Here is a 19,312-nt window from a genome sequence, read left to right as displayed (position 1 = left end):
AGCACAGTGACTGCCATGCAGAAAGCACTTCCAAAGTATTGTTTACTATTGCTTTCACATAGCAAATACTCAGGAAGCCTTAGTGCTCGTTGTTATTTTTGAGAAACGCATCTGTTTCATTTTTCTTCGTATGACGATAGGTACAGTGTCAATGATAAGCAAATACTAACTGAACGTATTCGATGATGAGATTGAAAATTAAAATGATAGTTATTTTAAAATATCTATTACTCACACAAGCTTATGACTATTAATCTAGAAATTGTCAAATAACAGTATGACCATATCTACTTTCTCCGCAGATAACAACACAAAATCGCTTTCAGTTCTGTCTTGTTATAGCTTTCAGAAGAAAGAATGTGCCTACTCATTTAAAATACAAATACTTTGGCAAAACAATGAACAGTTCTGAAAATTTTTTTTTCTTTTCTTTGATTGATACATAACCAACATGCATTATATTAGATTCAGGTGTACAACATAATTGTTTGTCATTTGTGTATATTGCAAAATGATCACGTCAGTAAGTCTAGTTAATGTCTGTCACCTTACAGAGTTACTGAATTTTTCTGCTTGTGATGGGAACTTTTAAGATCTACTCTCTTAGCAACTTTCAAATATGCAATACAGTATTAATAACTATTACTGCCAGGCTGTACATTATATCTCCATGACATTTGTTTTATAACTGGAAGTTTATACCTTTTTACCAGCTTCATCCATTTGGCCCATCCTCTGGCAACCACTAACTGTTCTCTGTATCTATGAGCTTGTTTTGTTTTGTTTTCTATATTTCACATATAAGTGAGATCATACAGTATTTGTCTTTTTCTTTCTGACTTATGTCACTTACAATAATGCCCTCAAGGTTGATCCAGGCTGTTACAAATGACAGGATTTTTTCATTTTTATGGCTGAATAATACTCCATTGTGTGCATATGTGTGTGTATGAGATAGATATATATATATATATATATATATATATGTATCTCACATTTTCTACTTTTTTTTTGCTTTTGTGAATCTGTCTTGTGTTTATTTTTTTTTTAACTTTTCATTGTATATTGGAGTATAACCAATTAACAATGTTCTGATAGTTTCAGGTGCACAGCAAAGGGCCTCAGCCATACATACACATGGATCCATTCTCCCCCAGAGTGCCCTCCCATCCAGGCTGCCACGTAACGTTGAGCAGAGTTCCCTGTGCTCTACAGTAGGTCCTTGTGGGTTATCCGTTTTAAATACAGCAGTTATCTCACATTTTCTTTATTCATTCATCTGTTGATGACACTTCAGCCCTCATTAGTTTCCTCAATTTGAGACCTTTTTCCTCATCTCTTTAGAGAACAGACTAAGAAATGAAAAATAAGACTTCAGGTAAATCAGAAATGAAAACAACTTTTGTTGATAAAGAATGTTAAGGATGCTAAAACAAAAAATGCAGATTTTCTGGAACATAAAATCATAAAATTTTATATTTGAATTGCACTTGGCTGTTTATGAAGAACTTTCACGTACTGCTTTGTCCCCACATGAGCCTTTTTAAGGGAGTACGGTTACTCATATTTAACAGATTGATTATTTCCTTCAGTAATATTTATTGAATGCCTTCTTTGTGCCAGGCACTGGCCTTGTTGCTTGGGAGATAGCAGTGAATAAAACGGACAGTCTCTGCTCTCATGAATCGGACATTCTAGTGGGGAGAGATAAGCAATAGAAGAATAAACACATAAATGTGGTAAAGTGAAAACTAGCTGGGGAAGGGGTGGGTGTGAGAGAAGTCCAGGACCTAGAGCTGCTCTCCGATTTTAGGATAAGACTCGTAAGATCCTTGTGGTTATTTACCTTTCAGTAGAGATCTGAAAGAGGTGAGTGATGCAGCTATGCAACTACCAATGAAAGAGCTTTCAGGGTGGAGAGCTCAGTGAGTGAAAAGACCCCAGGTATGTTTGGAGTGTCGAGGAAAAGCAGGGACTGCAGTATGGCTGAAGCCGAGTGAGTGAGGAGGGGGCAGTGCTGGGAGAGATTAGTCCGGAGGTGCAGGGACCACATCATATGTAAAGGGGAAGGTGCAAAAGGGCGCTTGGGATACTATTGTGAGTAAGGTGGGCAGCTCTTGGACGATTCAGAGCAGAAGAGTGACAGGCTCTAATTTATTAACAAAGAACTTTTCTGGCCTCTGAATGGAGAAGCAATTGTATGACTCCAATTAGGAGCTGCCTAAAAGATACTGGGCCCTTGGGCTAGACTGGTAGTAGTAACAGGTAGGTTATGGATTTATATACAAAATAGAGCCAACACGTTTGTTGATGGGTGAGCACATCAAGGCTGAAGACAAACTAATGCAAGATAGCACAGCTGAGTAATGGCAGACCTAGAACCAAAGCCACATTTTTGGAACCCATGTTCTGTGTTCTTTCCACGGCTCTCCTTGCTTCCCTGCCAACAGGTCATAACCATTTATAATTGGGATGTTTGATGACAGTGGATCACTAAAGGGTTTGAAATCTCTTTAAGCTTATATTTTAACAATTACATATCCTTTATAAAGAATATTTGAAAATTAAATCAAAATGATTACTATTATTGATTACAAGCCTAACCTTTTTCAAATACTTTGCATCCAATATTTCTGAGCCTCCTAGTGGGCCCTGCAAAGGAGATATTTTTATTCTTCAGGTTGTAGATGTGGCAAATGCGGCTCAGAGATTACATTACTTACTTGATTGAGGACACAACCCAAGTGAATTTAGAGCCATAAATGGAACTGAAATGATTAATTCCAGAGCTGAAGTTTCTCCCCCTATATTGCATGTTTGCCCTTTGAGCTGATCAAAGACAACTTATGTCAGGACTAGTGGTTTTTGTTTGATAAAGAATTTTAGAATTTTTCTAGAATTCCGGAAGCTCCTGGAAGTCTGTATGCCACAATACTCTGCAGTTTCCATACCTATCCCAGAAGGCATCTTGGAGCAATGTTTAATTACTTGTCACCCAAACAGGAGGCCATAGTTTCATCAGCTCGGTGCTTTGTGACCACCTCGACGGGTGGGATAGGGAGGGTGGGAGGGAGGGAGATGCAAGAGGGGAGGGATATGGGGATATATGTATACATATAGCTGATTCACTTTGTTATACAGCAGCAGCTAACATACCATCGTAAAGCAATTATACTCCAATAAAGATGTTAAAAACATCTTCTATTTTATTATGTAATATTCAATGTTTTCTATGACCTAAAACTTAGCATCGTCACTTTTTCTTTTTTTTTTTTTGGCTGTATTGGGTCTTCGTTGTTGCACACTTCATTGCGGTGCGTGGGCTTCTCATTGCGGTGGCTTCTCTTGTCGCATAGCATGGGCTCTAGGCGCGTGGGCTTCAGTAGCTGTGGTGTGTGGGCTCAGTAGTTGTGGCGCACGGGCTTAGTTGGTCCGCGGCATGTGGGATCTTCCTGGGCCAGGGATCGAACTCCTGTCCCCTGCATTGGCAGGTGGCTTCTTAACGACTGCACCACCAGGGAAGCCCATAAATGAAATATTGTAACATTTGTGCCCCTTATTCAACATTCCTAGCTAATATGTTTCTCTTCCCACTTTTTGTTTGTAGTTTCAGAGCAGGGCACGTGCTTTGACACATGGCCAAATGCTGTGGGAATGGGGCTTCCCTGGTGGCACAGTGGATAAGAATCCGCCTGCCAATGCAGGGGACATGGGTTCGAGCCCTGGTCTGGGAAGATCTGCACATGCTGTGGGGCAACTAAGCCCATGCGCCACAGCTACTAAGCACGTGTGCCACAACTACTGAAGCCCGTGCACCTAGAGCCCATGCTCCACAACAAAGAGAAGCCACCACACTGAGAAGCCCTCACACCACAACAAATAAATAAATAAATTTATTATTTTTTTTAATGCTGTGGGATGTGGTATTGACTGAAATACGGTCCCCCCGACCTGCTCACTGGCCATACTGGTGCTGATATTGCAGGTTCTGAGCAGAGTTAATGAGATAACACATGTGCTGTATCCAACAGAGTTCACTGGCCCTTAATTAAAGCACCATAGGGACTTCCCTAGTGGTGCAGTGGTTAAGAATCCACCTGCCAAAGCAGGGGACAGGAGTTCGAGCCCTGGTCCAGAAAGATCCCACAGGCAATGGAGCAACTAAGCCTGTGTGCCACAACTACTGAGCCTGTGCTCTAGAGCCCGCGAACCACAACTACTGAGCCCTCATGCCACAACTACTGAAGCCCATGCGCCTAGAGCCCCTGCTCCGCAACAGGAGAAACCACCGCAATGAGGAGCCTGTGCAGCGCAACGAAGAGTAGCCCCCGCTCGCCACAAGTAGAGAAAGCCCGAGTGCAGCAACGTCGACCCAACTCAGCCAAGATAAATAAATGAATAAATAAATCTTAAAATAATATAAAGTACCATAAATAGATTTTCTCACTTCCAAAAGATACTTCCAGAATTACACATGGATAAGCAGTGGGGTAAGATTTATTGCCGAAAAGGTAGAAAACCTGGTCTGTGCTCTCAAGAAGAGTTTAGTCCTCCTGGGAAAATTAAGTATATGAGCTATTTATCTGAAGTGGTTAAATAGCAAAACAGGGCAATTGAAATGAATGGTGTAGACGGGAAAATTGCAGAAGGGCAGAGAAGTGAAACAGAGGAACAACATGTCAAGGGGGAAGATAGCAGTCAATATTTGTGGATTGTGGGGATCCAGCTGTGTTGATCATGTGGTTTACGCTGGGCAGTATCAGGACTTCAATTACAAGAGTAAGTGAGATTCAGTTCATAGTGGGACTTGAGTGCTAAACAGAAAATGTGGAATCTTTGTTGTGGATGTGGGTATGGAGAGGCAGACAGCTAGAGATCCACACATATTTTGGTAAAAAAAATACTCATTTGAAGGACGATTGAAATTGCAGAAGGGTCTGGAAAGAAAAATCATGGTTGATGTTAAGAAATTCTAAAGAATTGGCTTCAGTGAACTCGTATTCACCCTAAACTGGTCTTAAAATATAAATACTGTGTGACACGTTTAATGAATAGTGTATAAATATTTGAGGTTCTATTTTTTATCACACTGACAGTCTTTAATCTCTTGTAGGAAATCCATTTTCTGGTGATGTCATCTCCCCCAGGGAAATCAGTTTTACCAATGTGCAACCAAATCACACTGCTGTGTACCAGTGTGAAGCCTCGAATGTCCACGGCACTATCCTTGCCAATGCCAACGTCGACGTTGTAGGTAAGCATACTTGGGAGCAGGCTATTTGTCTGCTCTTTTCTACAGGAAAATGTTCACGGTCCTACTCACAAGTAGATTGAATTCTTGGCACATAAAACGTGGGGAGAAATCAAAGTACCTTTCACTTTACATTTGAGCATGAGACCTCGTGCTACAAGTTATACTTCCAAAAATATATTGCATTGGGATACTTTCCAATTCAAGAATACGAACTGTGATATTCAACTGTTTTCCCTTATTAATATGGCTGGGGTATAGAAAAAAATTTGCTTGTATTATATGAACATTTAAAACTGCATTTATATTGTTTTCCAATAGATGTCCGTCCATTGATACAAACTGCTGATGAAGAAAATTATGCCACAGTGGTGGGGTACAGTGCTTTCTTACACTGTGAGTTCTTTGCTTCACCCGAGGCAATTGTGTCCTGGTAAGCTGTTACACAGTTTTCTTAAGAGAATGTCAGTTGTAGATTGTGCCTTGTTTCTTCATCCATCACTTGACAGGCTGCACTGTGTCAAGTCAGTTATTACATGTAGCGAGTGCCTCTGACAACTAAGGTAGCAAACTTACTCACCTACCTTTCCTGGCACTGTTGACTAGATTTGTGGTATTCGCTCACGTGGGGAAATATGGAGAGCCGTCTTTGCTCACAAAGGAAAGCAAAAAATTGAAGTGATTGCTAAGACAATTTTATAGGTAGTTTAGGTCTCCATTACAGATATATCTAAGGTCATACATTACTGTTGTTGTTTTGGGTATTATCTAAATAATTGTTAAGTCTGCATTTCATTCCAAGTGCCTATGTTTAAAACTTTGTCAACATGTGTTTTGAATTTAACTTCGAAATATTAGTTGGTATAGTAACTTCAAACACACCATTGTATGAATCTACCATATTTGTTCCTTCACTGGAAAAACTTGGTTAAACTAGTCTTAAGTAATTTTCCCCAGGGCTCTGCAGGGCTGAGATTAGAATGAGGAGAGCAAGGCAAGGTCATCCAAGTTTAGGGTCAGATTCTGTCTTTATTTAAAATTTGGATATTTTGTTCATTGTGGATTCTTTTGTATTATTTTTGATTTTTAGAAATACCTCATTAAAATATTTATCTTGATTATACTGAGATTTTTTTTGGCAACCCTTAAATTTTGTCTCTGAGGCAAGCGCCTCACTTGCCTTACCCTAGTGCCCGCCCTGTAAAATCTCGTGTGAACAGCAGCCAGACTTTGTCCTTTGCATCTTTTCTCTCCGGTAGCCTCTTACTGTGAAACGCATAGGGAGAATCAAGCTGTGGCAGCAAATGCTTGGAAAATGGATGAATGTAGGAGAAAATGACTCTGGGTGATGAGGGTCAATGTTACCCGTGTCCACAGGACAGGAAAGACTTTCTGGCCTATAATATTTCTGAGCGACCAACGTTCCTCTAGGACAGCAGGAGGTTCAGAATGTTCATTATCTCGTTCAATTACCAGCTTTCCCATTTAGTACCCTGAAGCAATGACTAACTAGAGGGTTCACCATCAATAAGGCAGAAACTATTGATTAAACTCGGAGGACAGATGTAAAGTGGTACTGAGTGCTGTTATAAATACAGCAGAAGCATAGAGCTCAGACACAGGTTTCCTCCAGTCACAGTCTATTTGGGCAGGTAAGATGTATACCTATCGCCTATTGTGGAAAAATTGTGAACTCTAATGGAACATTTCATAAGGTCTGCTAAGCTCCTGAAGAAGGGATAAGACTGAATGACATCAGCAGCCAGTTTGCCAAAGAGTATAGGATTCTATCAAACCCACATTGATTTATACTTTCTATAGGCAGAAGGTGGAAGAAGCAAAACCCCTTGAAGGCAGACGGTATCATTTCCATGAGAATGGCACGTTACAGATTAGCGAGACCACAGAAGAAGATGCTGGCTCCTACTCTTGTTGGGTAGAAAATGCTAAAGGAAAAACAGCAGTCACAGCCAATTTGGATATTAGAAGTAATTTTATTTTGTTTTTACTTTGCATGAATTGTCACATGGCTTCAGTTTTTCATTTTCCCAAGTGAAACAATATGATTTAAGTTTGGGCATCTGTTAAATTTCTTTAGACTGTTTCAAAACTCCTAGATTGGGTTTCATCTAAACAACCCTCACAAGAATTATCGGATATGTCGATGATGTGTCCATGGCTTTATACAATTGTAAGAGAGAACTAGGTGTTCTTGGTGATGGATGACCAGCAGTATTTAAAAGTCCTCTATTTTGGTGTATTCCTGTAACTCTATTTTATTTCAATAACCAACTCAATGTAATGTCACCAGTATTCAACTCTTTGAACTAAAAATTTCCCAAATAAACTCATAAAGGATCAGTTTCGTAAAGACTCCGGCATGACAAAATGAGCGGAGTTTTGTCCTCTTTTTGAGTCATAAACAGCTCTGTATTTTTTCTCTTGTTCAAGCAGCCTGTTTCATTTGTAATTGCTCCCAATAGTTAAGTATGTGCCAAGATACGTCAGTGTCCCAAAGAGGGGCATCTCAGCACCTAGATTCAGGCTTACTTGGAACCCAGATGCACAGGCATCAGCAGTATTTTGATTTTAAAATCGCTCAGACAACCCTTTTCAGGGAAACACAAAGAATAGAAAGATTCTATAGTAAATGGAGGGAGGGTTTTTATTTCCTGTGACAGGTCACTCTCATGGCCTGCTACTACCTCTGCCTAGATAACAGGTACATATTTGTTTAATCATCGGTTTTCGCTGCTACCTTAACATTTGTCTCTCTCTCTGCACACACACGCACACCCTTCTTTCCTTCTTTTATTCTTCCATCGTATTTTTTTCTATACCCTAAGTTACCCAACATGCCAGCCCCATGGACTATATTTTTAAGGCACACTAGTATTCATTGATGTCTACTTGTAGTGGATGTCTCTCTGCATTTTCAAGTGGTATGTGCAATTTTTAAAGTGCTCTTATAACATCAATGGAGATGATTCTTTTTCTACTTTGTAAAACCAACCTAGATCAAAGATAAGCAACTCCGCCAGGGGAAAGATAATGAGAGTGAAGTCTGGAATCCAAAGGAACCTTCACATTTCTGTTGCCCAACACGGTGCTTGGCCCAAAGTGGACCTCAGAACTGCTAGTGGCCAGAGAGAAGGCCACGTTCATAAACTTTTGGTCTGCTCTCATGTCCATTGTATATGTAAGGGTTATATAGGAATCGTATCCATGAGAATTAAGGGCATACTTTTCACATATGAAAAAGGAATGTCAAGAATGGAATTGAATAAGAGGCTATGCAGCATGAGCTTTGGTGTCTTCCAGCCTTGAGTTCAAATCACAGCTCAGTCCCTTACTAGTTAGAAAATATTAGTATCCTTACTTAATTTCATTTTAGCCTTAAGTTATCTTCTCGGTAAGGTAGAGATATTAATATTCGTAGAAGTGTTGTAAAATGTCACAATGAATGTAAACTTCTTCACAGAGTCTAGTTAAATGAAATAAGTGCTTATTAAATGGTATCAATTATTATTCAATGGATTCCTTTAAATTTAGAATTAGGATGTTTAGTAATTCACTTGAAATTAATTCAATTTGATAACCTCTTCAGATTTCATGCTTGGAATATCAAAAACTCAATTTTACTAACACTTCAATTTTTAATCAGTTTCTTGAGTAACATATAGATAGCAAATATTAGAACATGATTGTGGAGTTGGAGGTCAGCTCATGAGATTTAGCTTCTGAGAGGATTACCAAGTGCCACATTGGGGTAAAGTATATCTGACTTTAATATGGTCCTTAAGAGTAAGGATTGTATGTTTTGAAACAATTATAAAGAAACAGACATTTTCCAAGACAGCCACGGTACCAATGTTTGAGCTTTATATTGTTTTGTTTTGTTTTCTAACATCTTTATTGGAGTATAATTGCTTTACAATGTTGTGTTAGTTTCTGCTGTATAACAAAGTGAATCAGCTATATGTATACATATATCCCCATATCCCTTCCCTCTTGCATCTCCCTCCCATCCCTCTAGGTGGTCGCAAAGCACCGAGCTGAACTCCCTGTGCTTTGCACCTGCTTCCCACTAGCTAGCTATTTTACATTTGGTAGTGTATATATGGCAGTGCTACTCTCTCACTTTGTCCCAGATTACCCTTCCCCCTCCACGGGTCCTCAAGTCCATTCTCTATGTCTGCATCTTTATTCCTGTCCTGCCCCTACGTTCATGAGATCCGTTTTTTTTCTTTCAATTCTGTATATATGTGTTAGCATACAGTATTTGTCTTTCTCTTTCTGACTTACTTCACTCTGTATGACCGTCCCTAGGTCCGTCCACCTCACTACAAATAACTCAATTTCGTTTCTTTTTATGGCTGAGTAATATTCCATTGTATATATGTGCCACGTCTTCTTTATCCATTCATCTGTAGATGGACACATAGGTTGCTTCCATGTCTTGACTATTGTAAATAGAGCTGCAATGAAGATCGTGGTACATGAATCTTCTTGAACTATGGTTTCTGTGGTGTATATGCCTAGTAGTGAGATTGCTGGGTCGTATGGTAGTTCTATTTTTAGCTTTTTGAGTAACCTCCATACTGTCCTACATAGTGGCTGTATCAATTTAGATTCCCACCAACAGTGCAAGAGGGTTCCCTTTTCTCCACACCCTCTCCAGCATTTATTGTTTGTAGATATTTTGATGATGGCCATTCTGAGTGGTGTGAGGTGATACCTCTTCGTAGTTTTGATTTGCATTTCCCTAATGATTAGTGATGTTGAGCATCCTTTCATGTGTTTGTTGACAATCTGTATATCTTCTTTGGAGAAACGTCTGTGTAGGTCTTCTGCCCATTTTTGGATTGGGTTGTTTATTTTTTTGATATTGAGCTGCTTGTATATTTTGGAGATTAATCCTTTGTCAGTTGCTTCATTGGCAAATATTTTCTCCCATTCTGAGGGTTCTCTTTTCGTCTTGTTGATGGTTTTCTTTGCTGTGCAAAAGCTTTTAAACTTCATTAGGTCCCATTTGTTTATTTTTGTTTTTATTTCCATTTCTCTCGGAGGTGGGTCATAACGGATTTTGCTGTGATTTATGTCATGGAGTGTTCTGCCTATGTTTTCCTCTAAGAGTTTGATAGTGTCTGGCCTTACATTTAGGTCTTTAATACATTTTGAGTTTATTTTGTGTTCGGTGTTGGGAAGTGTTCTAGTTTCATTCTTTTACATGTAGCTGTCCAGTTTTCCCAGCACCACTTATTGAAGAGGCTGTCTTTTCTCCATTGCATATTCTTGCCTCCTTTGTCAAAGATAAGGTGACCATGTGTGCGTAGGTTTATCTCTGGGCTTTCTATCCTGTTCCATTGATCTATATTTCTGTTTTTTTGCCAGTACCATATGGTCTTGATTACTGTAGCTTTGTAGTATAGTTTGAAGTTGGAGAACTTGATTCCTCCAGCTCCGTTTTTCTTTCTCAAGGTTGCTTTGGCTATTCGGGGTCTTTCGTGTTTCCATACAAATTGTAAAATTTTTTGTCCTAGTTCTGTGAAAAATGCCATTGGTAGTTTGATAGGGATTGCATTAAATCTGTATTTTGCTTTGGGCAGTGTGGTCATTTTCACAATGTTGATTCTTCCAATCCAAGAACATGGTATATCTCTCCATCTGTTTGTATCGTCTTTAATTTCTTTCATCTGTGTCTTATAGTTTTCTGCATACAAGTCTTTTGTCTCCTTAGGTATGTTTATTCCTAGGTATTTTATTTTTATTCCTAGGTATTTTATTCATATTATTGATATTACTAATTTACTTTCCAAATATGACTCACTGTAACTCATTCAACAAATACGTATTGAGTACCTACTGTACACAGGCTCCCTTCTGGGCTCTGGAGTTACTTGAATGAAACAAAACAAGCAAAGCCTCCACGTTCATGGTGCTTATGTTCGCGTTCCACACCTTCATGTTGTTAGTTCATCTATGCATGGGCTTCACCATTTAACCTCAGATTTGAGTCAATAGTAAACAAGGTAATAGAAAATTAATTGATTTCCCCTTTATGGTATTTTGATCACATGTCCAGAAGCACCAGACAATTTATATTATTTTCAATATCCAGAGGCATTTGCTTGCTTACACTCTTGGGAAATTGCTATTAATATAATACTTCTACCCAGGTGCCCTGGCTTGGAAGGAATGAAAATAGTAATGACGTATGATGTTAGGAAATAACAGTGTGACAAACATTGCATGAGGATTTGACTATCAGTATTGACCAATTTGGTTGATTAAATTGCAGGCACTTGAGACAAAGTAAGCTGTGTTCTATAGCTCTAACTAGTATCTTTATTTTGTAAAAACAGATGCTACAAAACTTAGAGTTTCTCCTAAGAATCCTCGTGTCCCCAGATCACACACACTTGAATTACATTGTGAGAGCAAATGTGACTCACATTTGAAATACAGTTTAAAATTATCCTGGAGTAAAGATGGAGAAGCCTTTGAAATTAATGGCACAGAGGATGGCAGGTATGTAAACTATTTTTTTTAATCTTGATTGGAGTATAATTGCTTTACAGTGTTGTGTTAGTTTCTGCTGTACAACAAAGTGAATCAGCTAAATGTATACATTTATCCCCATATCCCCTCCCTCTTGAGCCTACCTCTCACCCCCCAATCCCACCCCTCTAGGTCATTACAAAACCTTGAGTTGATCTCCCTGTGCTATGCAGCAGCTTCCCACTAGATATCTATTTTACATTTGGTACTATATATATGTCATTGCTACTCTCTCACTTCGTCCCAGCTTCCGCTTCTCCCCCTGTGTCCTCAAGTCCATTCTTTATGACTTTATCTTTACTCCTGCCCTACCACTAAGTTCATCAGTACCATTTTTTTAGACTCCATATATATGCCTTAGCATACGGTATTTGTTTTTCTCTTTCTGACTTACTTCACTCTGTGTGACAGACTCTAGGTCCATCCACCTCACTTCAAATAACTCAATTTCATTGCTTTTTATGGCTGAGTAATATTCCATTGTATATATGTGCAACATCTTCTTTATCCATTCATCTGTCGATGGACACGTAGGCTGCTTCCATGTCCTGGCTATTGTATATAGTGCCACAGTGAACATTGTGGTACATGTCTCTTTGAATTACGGTTTTCTCAGGGTATATGCCCAGTAGTGGGATTGCTGGGTCATATGGTAGTTCTACTTTTAGTTTTTTAAGGAACCTCCATACTGTTCTCCATAGTGGCTGTATCCATTTATTTACATTCCCACCAGCAGTGCAAGAGGGTTCCCTTTTCTCCACACCCTCTCCAGCATTTATTGTTTGTAGATTCTTTGATGATGGCCATTCTGACCGATGTGAGGTGATACCTCATTGTGTTTTTAATTTGCATTTCTCTAATGATTAGTGATGTTGAGCATCCTTTCATGTGTTTGTTGGAAATTGGTATGTCTTTAAAGAAAATTACAGGCCAGTATCACTGATGAACATAGATGCAAAACTCCTCAACAAAATACTAGCAAACAGAATCCAACAACACATTAAAAGGATCATACACCGTGATCAGGTGGGGTTTATCCCAGGAATGCAAGGATTCTTCAGTATACACAAAGCAATCAATGTGATACACCATATTAACAGATTGAAGGATAAATACTATATGATAATCTCAATAGATGCAGAAAAAGAATTTAACAAAACACAACACCTATTTATGGTAAACTATTATAGTATCTCATAATATTTGCTTGGGATTAAACCTTGCATTTGAAAGAAAAGTAGTTGTAAAAGTATACAGACTGAATTAAAATACAAAAACTGCTTATGACATTTCAGTCTTTAAGGCAGTGTTTAAAAGGTCAAACAGTGTACTTGTTTCACTTTACTTCCACACGTTTCTCTCCTCATTTTTGCTACCGATTTTTCATGTAACGTGTACCATCCTGTGAGTGTAGGCAACAGAAACAGTTCCTGTTATTTGAGGAATATTTATTGCATGGGCTTGGGTGTTCACAAAACCATTGGAAAGAGTGGAGGAGATAGGTCTGTGGGTGCTGCTTACTAAGCTTTTGGGTTCTCGGTGATGTGGCATTGTGGCTGCAATTCACATGTCTGGAAATTGCTGCTGTCTTCGCTGCCCCCCCTCACCCCACTGGTTCTCCTGGTGAGTCCAGCACTGCCAGCTCTTATATTTGCCAGAGTCGCTGTCAGCTCACAAGGCCCCAGAGGAGATGGTGCCCATTTCTCTTCTACCTCCCAATCTCATAGGAATTTATCTCACGGGTAGAAGCTAAATCATATCTCAGATCCTTTCCATTGGTAAGTATTGGCAAGTATATTTTTGAGCCTTCCGGCTTCTTTGTAAAGAATATGTAAAAGTGTAGAAGGGAGAATGTAGAGTAAGGGTGACTAGACGCTGACTAGTACTATATTTAAACATCAAAGGAAGAGAAAAGGAAGTATCAAAGGAGGAGAAAACAGTCAATATTTAATGAATGTGTGTGCTGTCTTTTGGAAGCAGAGGACATTCCCCTTCCTTTTGCATTGTTGCTGAGTTAGGGGTTAAAACTGGACCATCCTTGTTCCAAATCTCACCTGCCGTCTTGTTATTCATCATTCTGAAAAACTAAATCTGAAGCTCTTTAGACAGGACTTGCATTCCTTAGGCGAGATGGTGGCAGTGTCATTACGAGCATGGCCTCTGGAACCCAGGGGCTTGGGATTGAATCCCAACTTTGTCACTTATTGGGTCTGTGACCTTAGACTAGCTGCCTAACTTTTCTGTGCCTTAGTTTTATATTCTATAACATAGTTTAGTTCAAAAAAATTGTTTAAGGTCACTTCATCATAGGGTTATTATGAGTTAACACCAAGCACTTAGAATATACTCAGTACTCAGTCCAGTTTAGCTGTGCTGATTCATTCTCCTCATTTCTCTGGTAGTCTTGTCTCATTTCTGTTACCTGCTTGGTCTGTTTTGGTATTTGTGGGTGTGTGTGCCGCTTCTATATAAAGGCATTGATTGGTTTCACCCTGGGTACTTAATTTATTCCATCTCATCCCTCCTCTGTATTTCATGTTTGTGGAAAGGCAGCATATGTACTGCAACCAGTTGTCAGCGACACAAAAGGAGAGTAATTGTTGATACTTAATAGACTACACGTTGCAACAGAGATCTTCAGCCTTTGGTTAGGTGTGAGTTGATTTGTCAACTGCTCAGATCCCCCCGCCCCAAATTTTCCCTGTTTTGTCAACCGTGTAGTTATTTGGGGTCTTCCGTATAACCTCTGGGTTATAGCCAAGAAGGGAATCAGACTCATGTCTCGTTGGTAATGTGACGTGCATATTTAGGCCCTGAATCCAGACTCTCCAACCAGCCTCTTTGTGTGACTCAGTTTTATAGCTTCTGCAGGATGCTGGGGCTGAACTCCATTGAGCCTCTGGCTCTCTGAGTCACCTAAGTAATGCAGACATTCTTCTAGTTTTTCCTTAACACTGAAGTGATATTTGGGGTGGGCTGGGCTGGGAATGACTGTTGCAGGCTTGTCTTGACTGGAGCCAGGAGCAGGCAGGGAATTGTAGCAGGGAGTTGAGATCACACGTATGTACTAAACTTCTGTAGAACCATTAGTAAGCTCCCATTTCTCACCTTCTGCCGGGACACCTTCTCCTCATTACTAGGCTGGGAACCAGAAGCTTTTACCTAGAAAGTGCTTAAATTTCTGACCCAAAGGCACATAGAGGAAAATGAGAAGTAAAATACCTCCTTCTCTCCCCTTTTGTCCCCTGTTATGTACAGGGGTATGATGAGTGTTGGAAACTGCTACCCTGGACCATTATACCTGCTGGGTGCCTCATGTTATGTTAGTGCCTCCCATACATGCTTTCCCTCTATTGTGCTCACAGTAAACCTATTAGGAAGGCTGAAATGACCTCAAGGAATTTTCTGTGGATTTCTAACCTGCAGGTGGCTCTAGACAATACAATATTGTTATGAAAAATGAAATGGAGTGTGGATATGCTATCAAACCACGTTTAAAATTTAGACTGTCCTCAACAAGTGTAATGGGGACTGTTCATGACCATAGACAGAGTGAACGACCCAGTCCTGAAGGAGGAGGGATGGCAGAGGGATATGGGATGTGTCCACGTGTCCATGAATAGGAGGTGAGAGGGAAAAGTGTCAAAAGCACAAGTGTGAGGGCTTTATCTTGGCATCAAGGAAGGGCTTCTTTTTCCCCTCGGAAATGGCAGCAGATGAATGGGGTAGGACTCAGGGGTGGGGGATAAGGATGCAGAGGTTATAAGGCATTAGATTAGGCAGAGATTATAAGGATAGAGAAGGGTCTCTTCCTAAGAAAAGAGGAACTAAGGTAATTTGTTCAAGCAGAAAGGCAGGAGGAATGGGAGTTGGGGGCATTAAGAAATGTGATTAGTTACAAGCCCACAATGAATTAAATCAATTTGATTAATATTATTAGTAACACTCTTTGAGCACATAGTAAGCCAGGCTGTATACACAAATCACTTTATGTGTTTTCCCTCATTTACTTCTCCTGAAAAGAAAGTATTGTTATCCCCATTTCTTAAATAAGGTGAATTAGGCTCCAAGTTTTGTGCAAGATTATACAAGTCATAGTTGGTGAAACCGAGCCTCAAACACAGGTCTCCAAAGAAAGCAACATTTTTAATATTGCCTGGAGCGAAATTTGTTACAAGATGGAATGGAGCAAGAAAACACTGGAGGTGGTTAACATGGTTCGGGGACTAGGGATCTGGGTATTTCAGATGAAGGGGGTGAGAGGTTGTAGAATGATGACAAAGGGAGGTAGTTAAGCAGGTAAAAACAGGGGAAAACACTGAGAGGAACAGAGATGAAGATGAAGCCAGAGAACAGGTTCTATGTAGAGTAGAAACCATTTTTTAAATGTGTAATGTTCTTAACAAGGATTTCTTCAAGCAGAATACAGTTGACCTATGATGGAAACATAGTGTAAGACAGAAATAAAGAGTTGTGGTCTTAGGCACTGAGAATTTGGAGCTGTTTGTTACTTCAGCACAGCAGAGTGTATCCTTGCTAACACAAATAGTTGTCAGATTTTGATGTGAGCCAGAATTACCTAGGTATCATGTGCAAATGCAGTGGCCCTTGTCCTATTCCCAAAAGTTCTGATTTGGAAACTGGACTGAGCCCAACAAAAGAAATTTTTAATAACCTCCCGGGGTACATCATGCCTACCAGATTTCAAGGACCAGGGGGGTCATTCTACCTTGATTAAAATGAGGTACATTTGTGAGTTTTAAAGGACAGTGTGTTACAGAAAAGTTGCCCTAAAGTTGCCCTTTCTTTCTGGCGTGAAGCAGCCCCACACCAGGGTACAAATCTTGGCAAGAAGATTGTAGGCTAGATTTCAGCTCCCCTGGGCCCTCGTGGATGTGCAGGGCACAAACAGCCCTCTTGAAGAGGTTATTAAATTGTATTTCTTCATCTAAGAAGGTAAACTTTGCAAAATTGTCAGTGTATGTAATATTCTGATATTTGTACCAAATGGACACTTAACTAACCTGAACTGAGAAACTATGTCAAAGCTTTATCATTAGAATCATAGTGAGTAGTATTGATTAGCAAGTAGTATTGATTAGCAAATCATTCAGTGATTGGTGGAGGGGTGAGGGGCCGACTTTGTCTATAATCAAAGGGCAGAACCGTGTTTGACTTTACTACAGTTTTAATTGGTTTTCTATAACTCGAACTTTTCAGCAGCCTATATGAGTTTTATGTTAAGAAACTAAATTACTTAAGATTTTCCCTCCCTCCCCACAAGGAAGACATTGTTGATTTCAATTAAATAGCTCCCTGCTGTGAATATATCTCAGAGTTAATGGAACTTTATTTTTTAAAAAAAATACTTGAATAGTTATGCTAACAATACATAGGCATAGGGTAAAGGTGTAATTCATTTTTAAAAAATTCATATAGTAAACTCAATTACAAATCGGCAAAAAGAGAACAAATAATAAAAAGCCAAATGATTTGCAAAAAGAAGCACTAGTCTGCCATCTACTGTTCAGATAAGTCACAGAGTTCACTTTTTATCCCATCTTAAAGTGCATCCAGTGTGGGAGGTGGAAGGATGGAGAAAAGAGAAAGTTGTCAAAAATAGAGATTGCCAGACTTCACCTCAGATGTTGTGGTTCTGTAGAACTGGGGTGCGATTCAGGCATCTGCCTTTGTAAGAAGCACCCAAGTTGATCCTATGTAGGTGGTTCCCTAAACATACCTTAAGAATGACTCAAATTTATCTTAGCTATTGTGAGGTATATGGTACACTCTTCAGACACACCAGGCAAGATGTTTCCATCACTGACCCATGAATCACAGATGGTTGGATTTGGTAATTTAAAAACCAACCAGCCAACCAACCTGATCCCTTTCATGGCTTGTAGACATTTGTGTGTGCTTGAATAACACTTTCCAGTTTTCAAGTATGGCATTCTCTAATAAAATTTGCATTATGGGACAAGTTTTTTTTTTTTTTTTTTAATTCTTCCTTAAATTGCTTTCTATGGGGAATATTTAGTTTTGAAAGGATTACATTTCTATTGTTTCTGTTTGTTTCATCCTCACCATAGACTCACTTTTTCCCTGGTAGGATAATTATTGATGGAGCTAATTTGACTATATCTAATGTCACGGTAGAAGACCAAGGTGTATACTCGTGTTCAGCTCACACGGCTCTAGATAGCACTGCTGCTGTGACTCAAGTAGCTGTCCTTGGTAAGTGCACTAACGAATAAAGAAATCTTTGTTCCTTTCTCTTCCATTGCTGATTAAATTCCACTGTTTTTAGGCAATTAAACCAATGATTATTTAAGCCCGTGCACATTTATTGTGAGTTTGAAATTTTCAGTTAAAGAGTGACCCTGCTTTTGAATGCTTTCGCCTCTTCTGGTTCTAAAGAAGTTAATTGACGCTTAACTTCTTTTTTCTACTTGGGTAATGTTGCCAGAAGCGGTGGGAGGTAGGTGATGCTATCAGCAGAAAGAAAACTGAAGCATGCTTGAGTTCCCAGGACCCTTGAGCTACACTTTGCTAGTGCACAGAGAAATGTGGCTAAGGAATGGAGACGGGCTAGCATGGAGGGGTCAGGGTAGGGGCCCAGTGGTGATTAAACACTGGCCCTGCCCTAAACCAGTGGCCTCGACCGAGCTCAGCTCCCAGGGTCCCAGGAAGGGGGGGAGGGAGGGACTTCAAGGGTTCTTCTGCAAAGAAAGGCCTCTGGTTTTTTTAAATAATAATGCTAATTAGAAAACAATGTACACAACTCACTGGTGTAATCAATGCAGTTACCCCTGCAGTTACCCATGTTGATAGCTCTTAGACCGTCTGTTGGGTAGCTCTCCTAGTTTCCCTTCCAGATTCACCGTCCACCAGCTTTCTGAATCCAGAAACGTGACCTGTGTGGACACCAACAAACCACCTACCCTCAAGCTTTCATTCGGTTCAGCCAACGGGGAGCCCTGGCAGCAGAGGCAGTGGGGGGGGAGAGTATGTTTTTTCTGGATAATCCCTCCCTGCAGGCTGGCTGTGTGTGTACCTCTGCCAAAGTCACTGATTCTCTCAGAGGCTTTGTCCACACAGCTCTCTGATGGGATTCCAGTAACTGCCCTGCCCACCCCTCACCCCCCCACCCTGGATATCCCGCTCACATCTTTTGAAAGAGTCTTGATTAGAATCTCTTTGAAGTACCCTAACTTGTGTGAACTGTTGCCTCTCTGCTGTGCTGGGACCCTGACTGATAAAGACATTTTTACAGTTTTCTCTCATAGTTCTGTTTCACTGGGCACCATTTAGTTTTCCTTGAGTTGGCTGATAGCTCTTAGAAGAGGTTTGATTTGGCCTAAACACCTTTACCATATGTCTAGATTAATCCTGATTATTAACAGGTATTTCTATCTTTAGCGCTTTGGTTGCTGGGATTCACAGGTAGGTTGCCTACCATGGGTACAGACTGAGAGGAAAGAATGCAGTCTCTTTTGA

General features: G+C 39.9%; 1 protein-coding gene across 3 annotated transcripts in view; it reads left to right on the top strand.

Moving 5' to 3' along the window:
- The window catches only part of CHL1 (cell adhesion molecule L1 like), an 80,087-nt gene that overhangs the window by 37,550 nt on the left and 23,225 nt on the right, over positions 1 to 19,312 (top strand). For all 3 annotated transcript variants that reach the window (XM_032648988.1, XM_032648989.1, XM_032648987.1), the window contains 5 exons: positions 5,114 to 5,254; positions 5,573 to 5,684; positions 7,073 to 7,239; positions 11,617 to 11,782; positions 17,925 to 18,049. In XM_032648988.1, coding sequence (XP_032504879.1) covers positions 5,114 to 5,254; positions 5,573 to 5,684; positions 7,073 to 7,239; positions 11,617 to 11,782; positions 17,925 to 18,049 — 711 coding nt within the window. The remainder of the gene's footprint in view (positions 1 to 5,113; positions 5,255 to 5,572; positions 5,685 to 7,072; positions 7,240 to 11,616; positions 11,783 to 17,924; positions 18,050 to 19,312) is intronic.

The sequence above is a fragment of the Phocoena sinus genome, chromosome 11 (assembly GCF_008692025.1).
Source record: "Phocoena sinus isolate mPhoSin1 chromosome 11, mPhoSin1.pri, whole genome shotgun sequence".
NCBI lineage: Eukaryota > Metazoa > Chordata > Mammalia > Artiodactyla > Phocoenidae > Phocoena > Phocoena sinus.
This window is presented reverse-complemented; position numbering and strand designations above follow the sequence as displayed.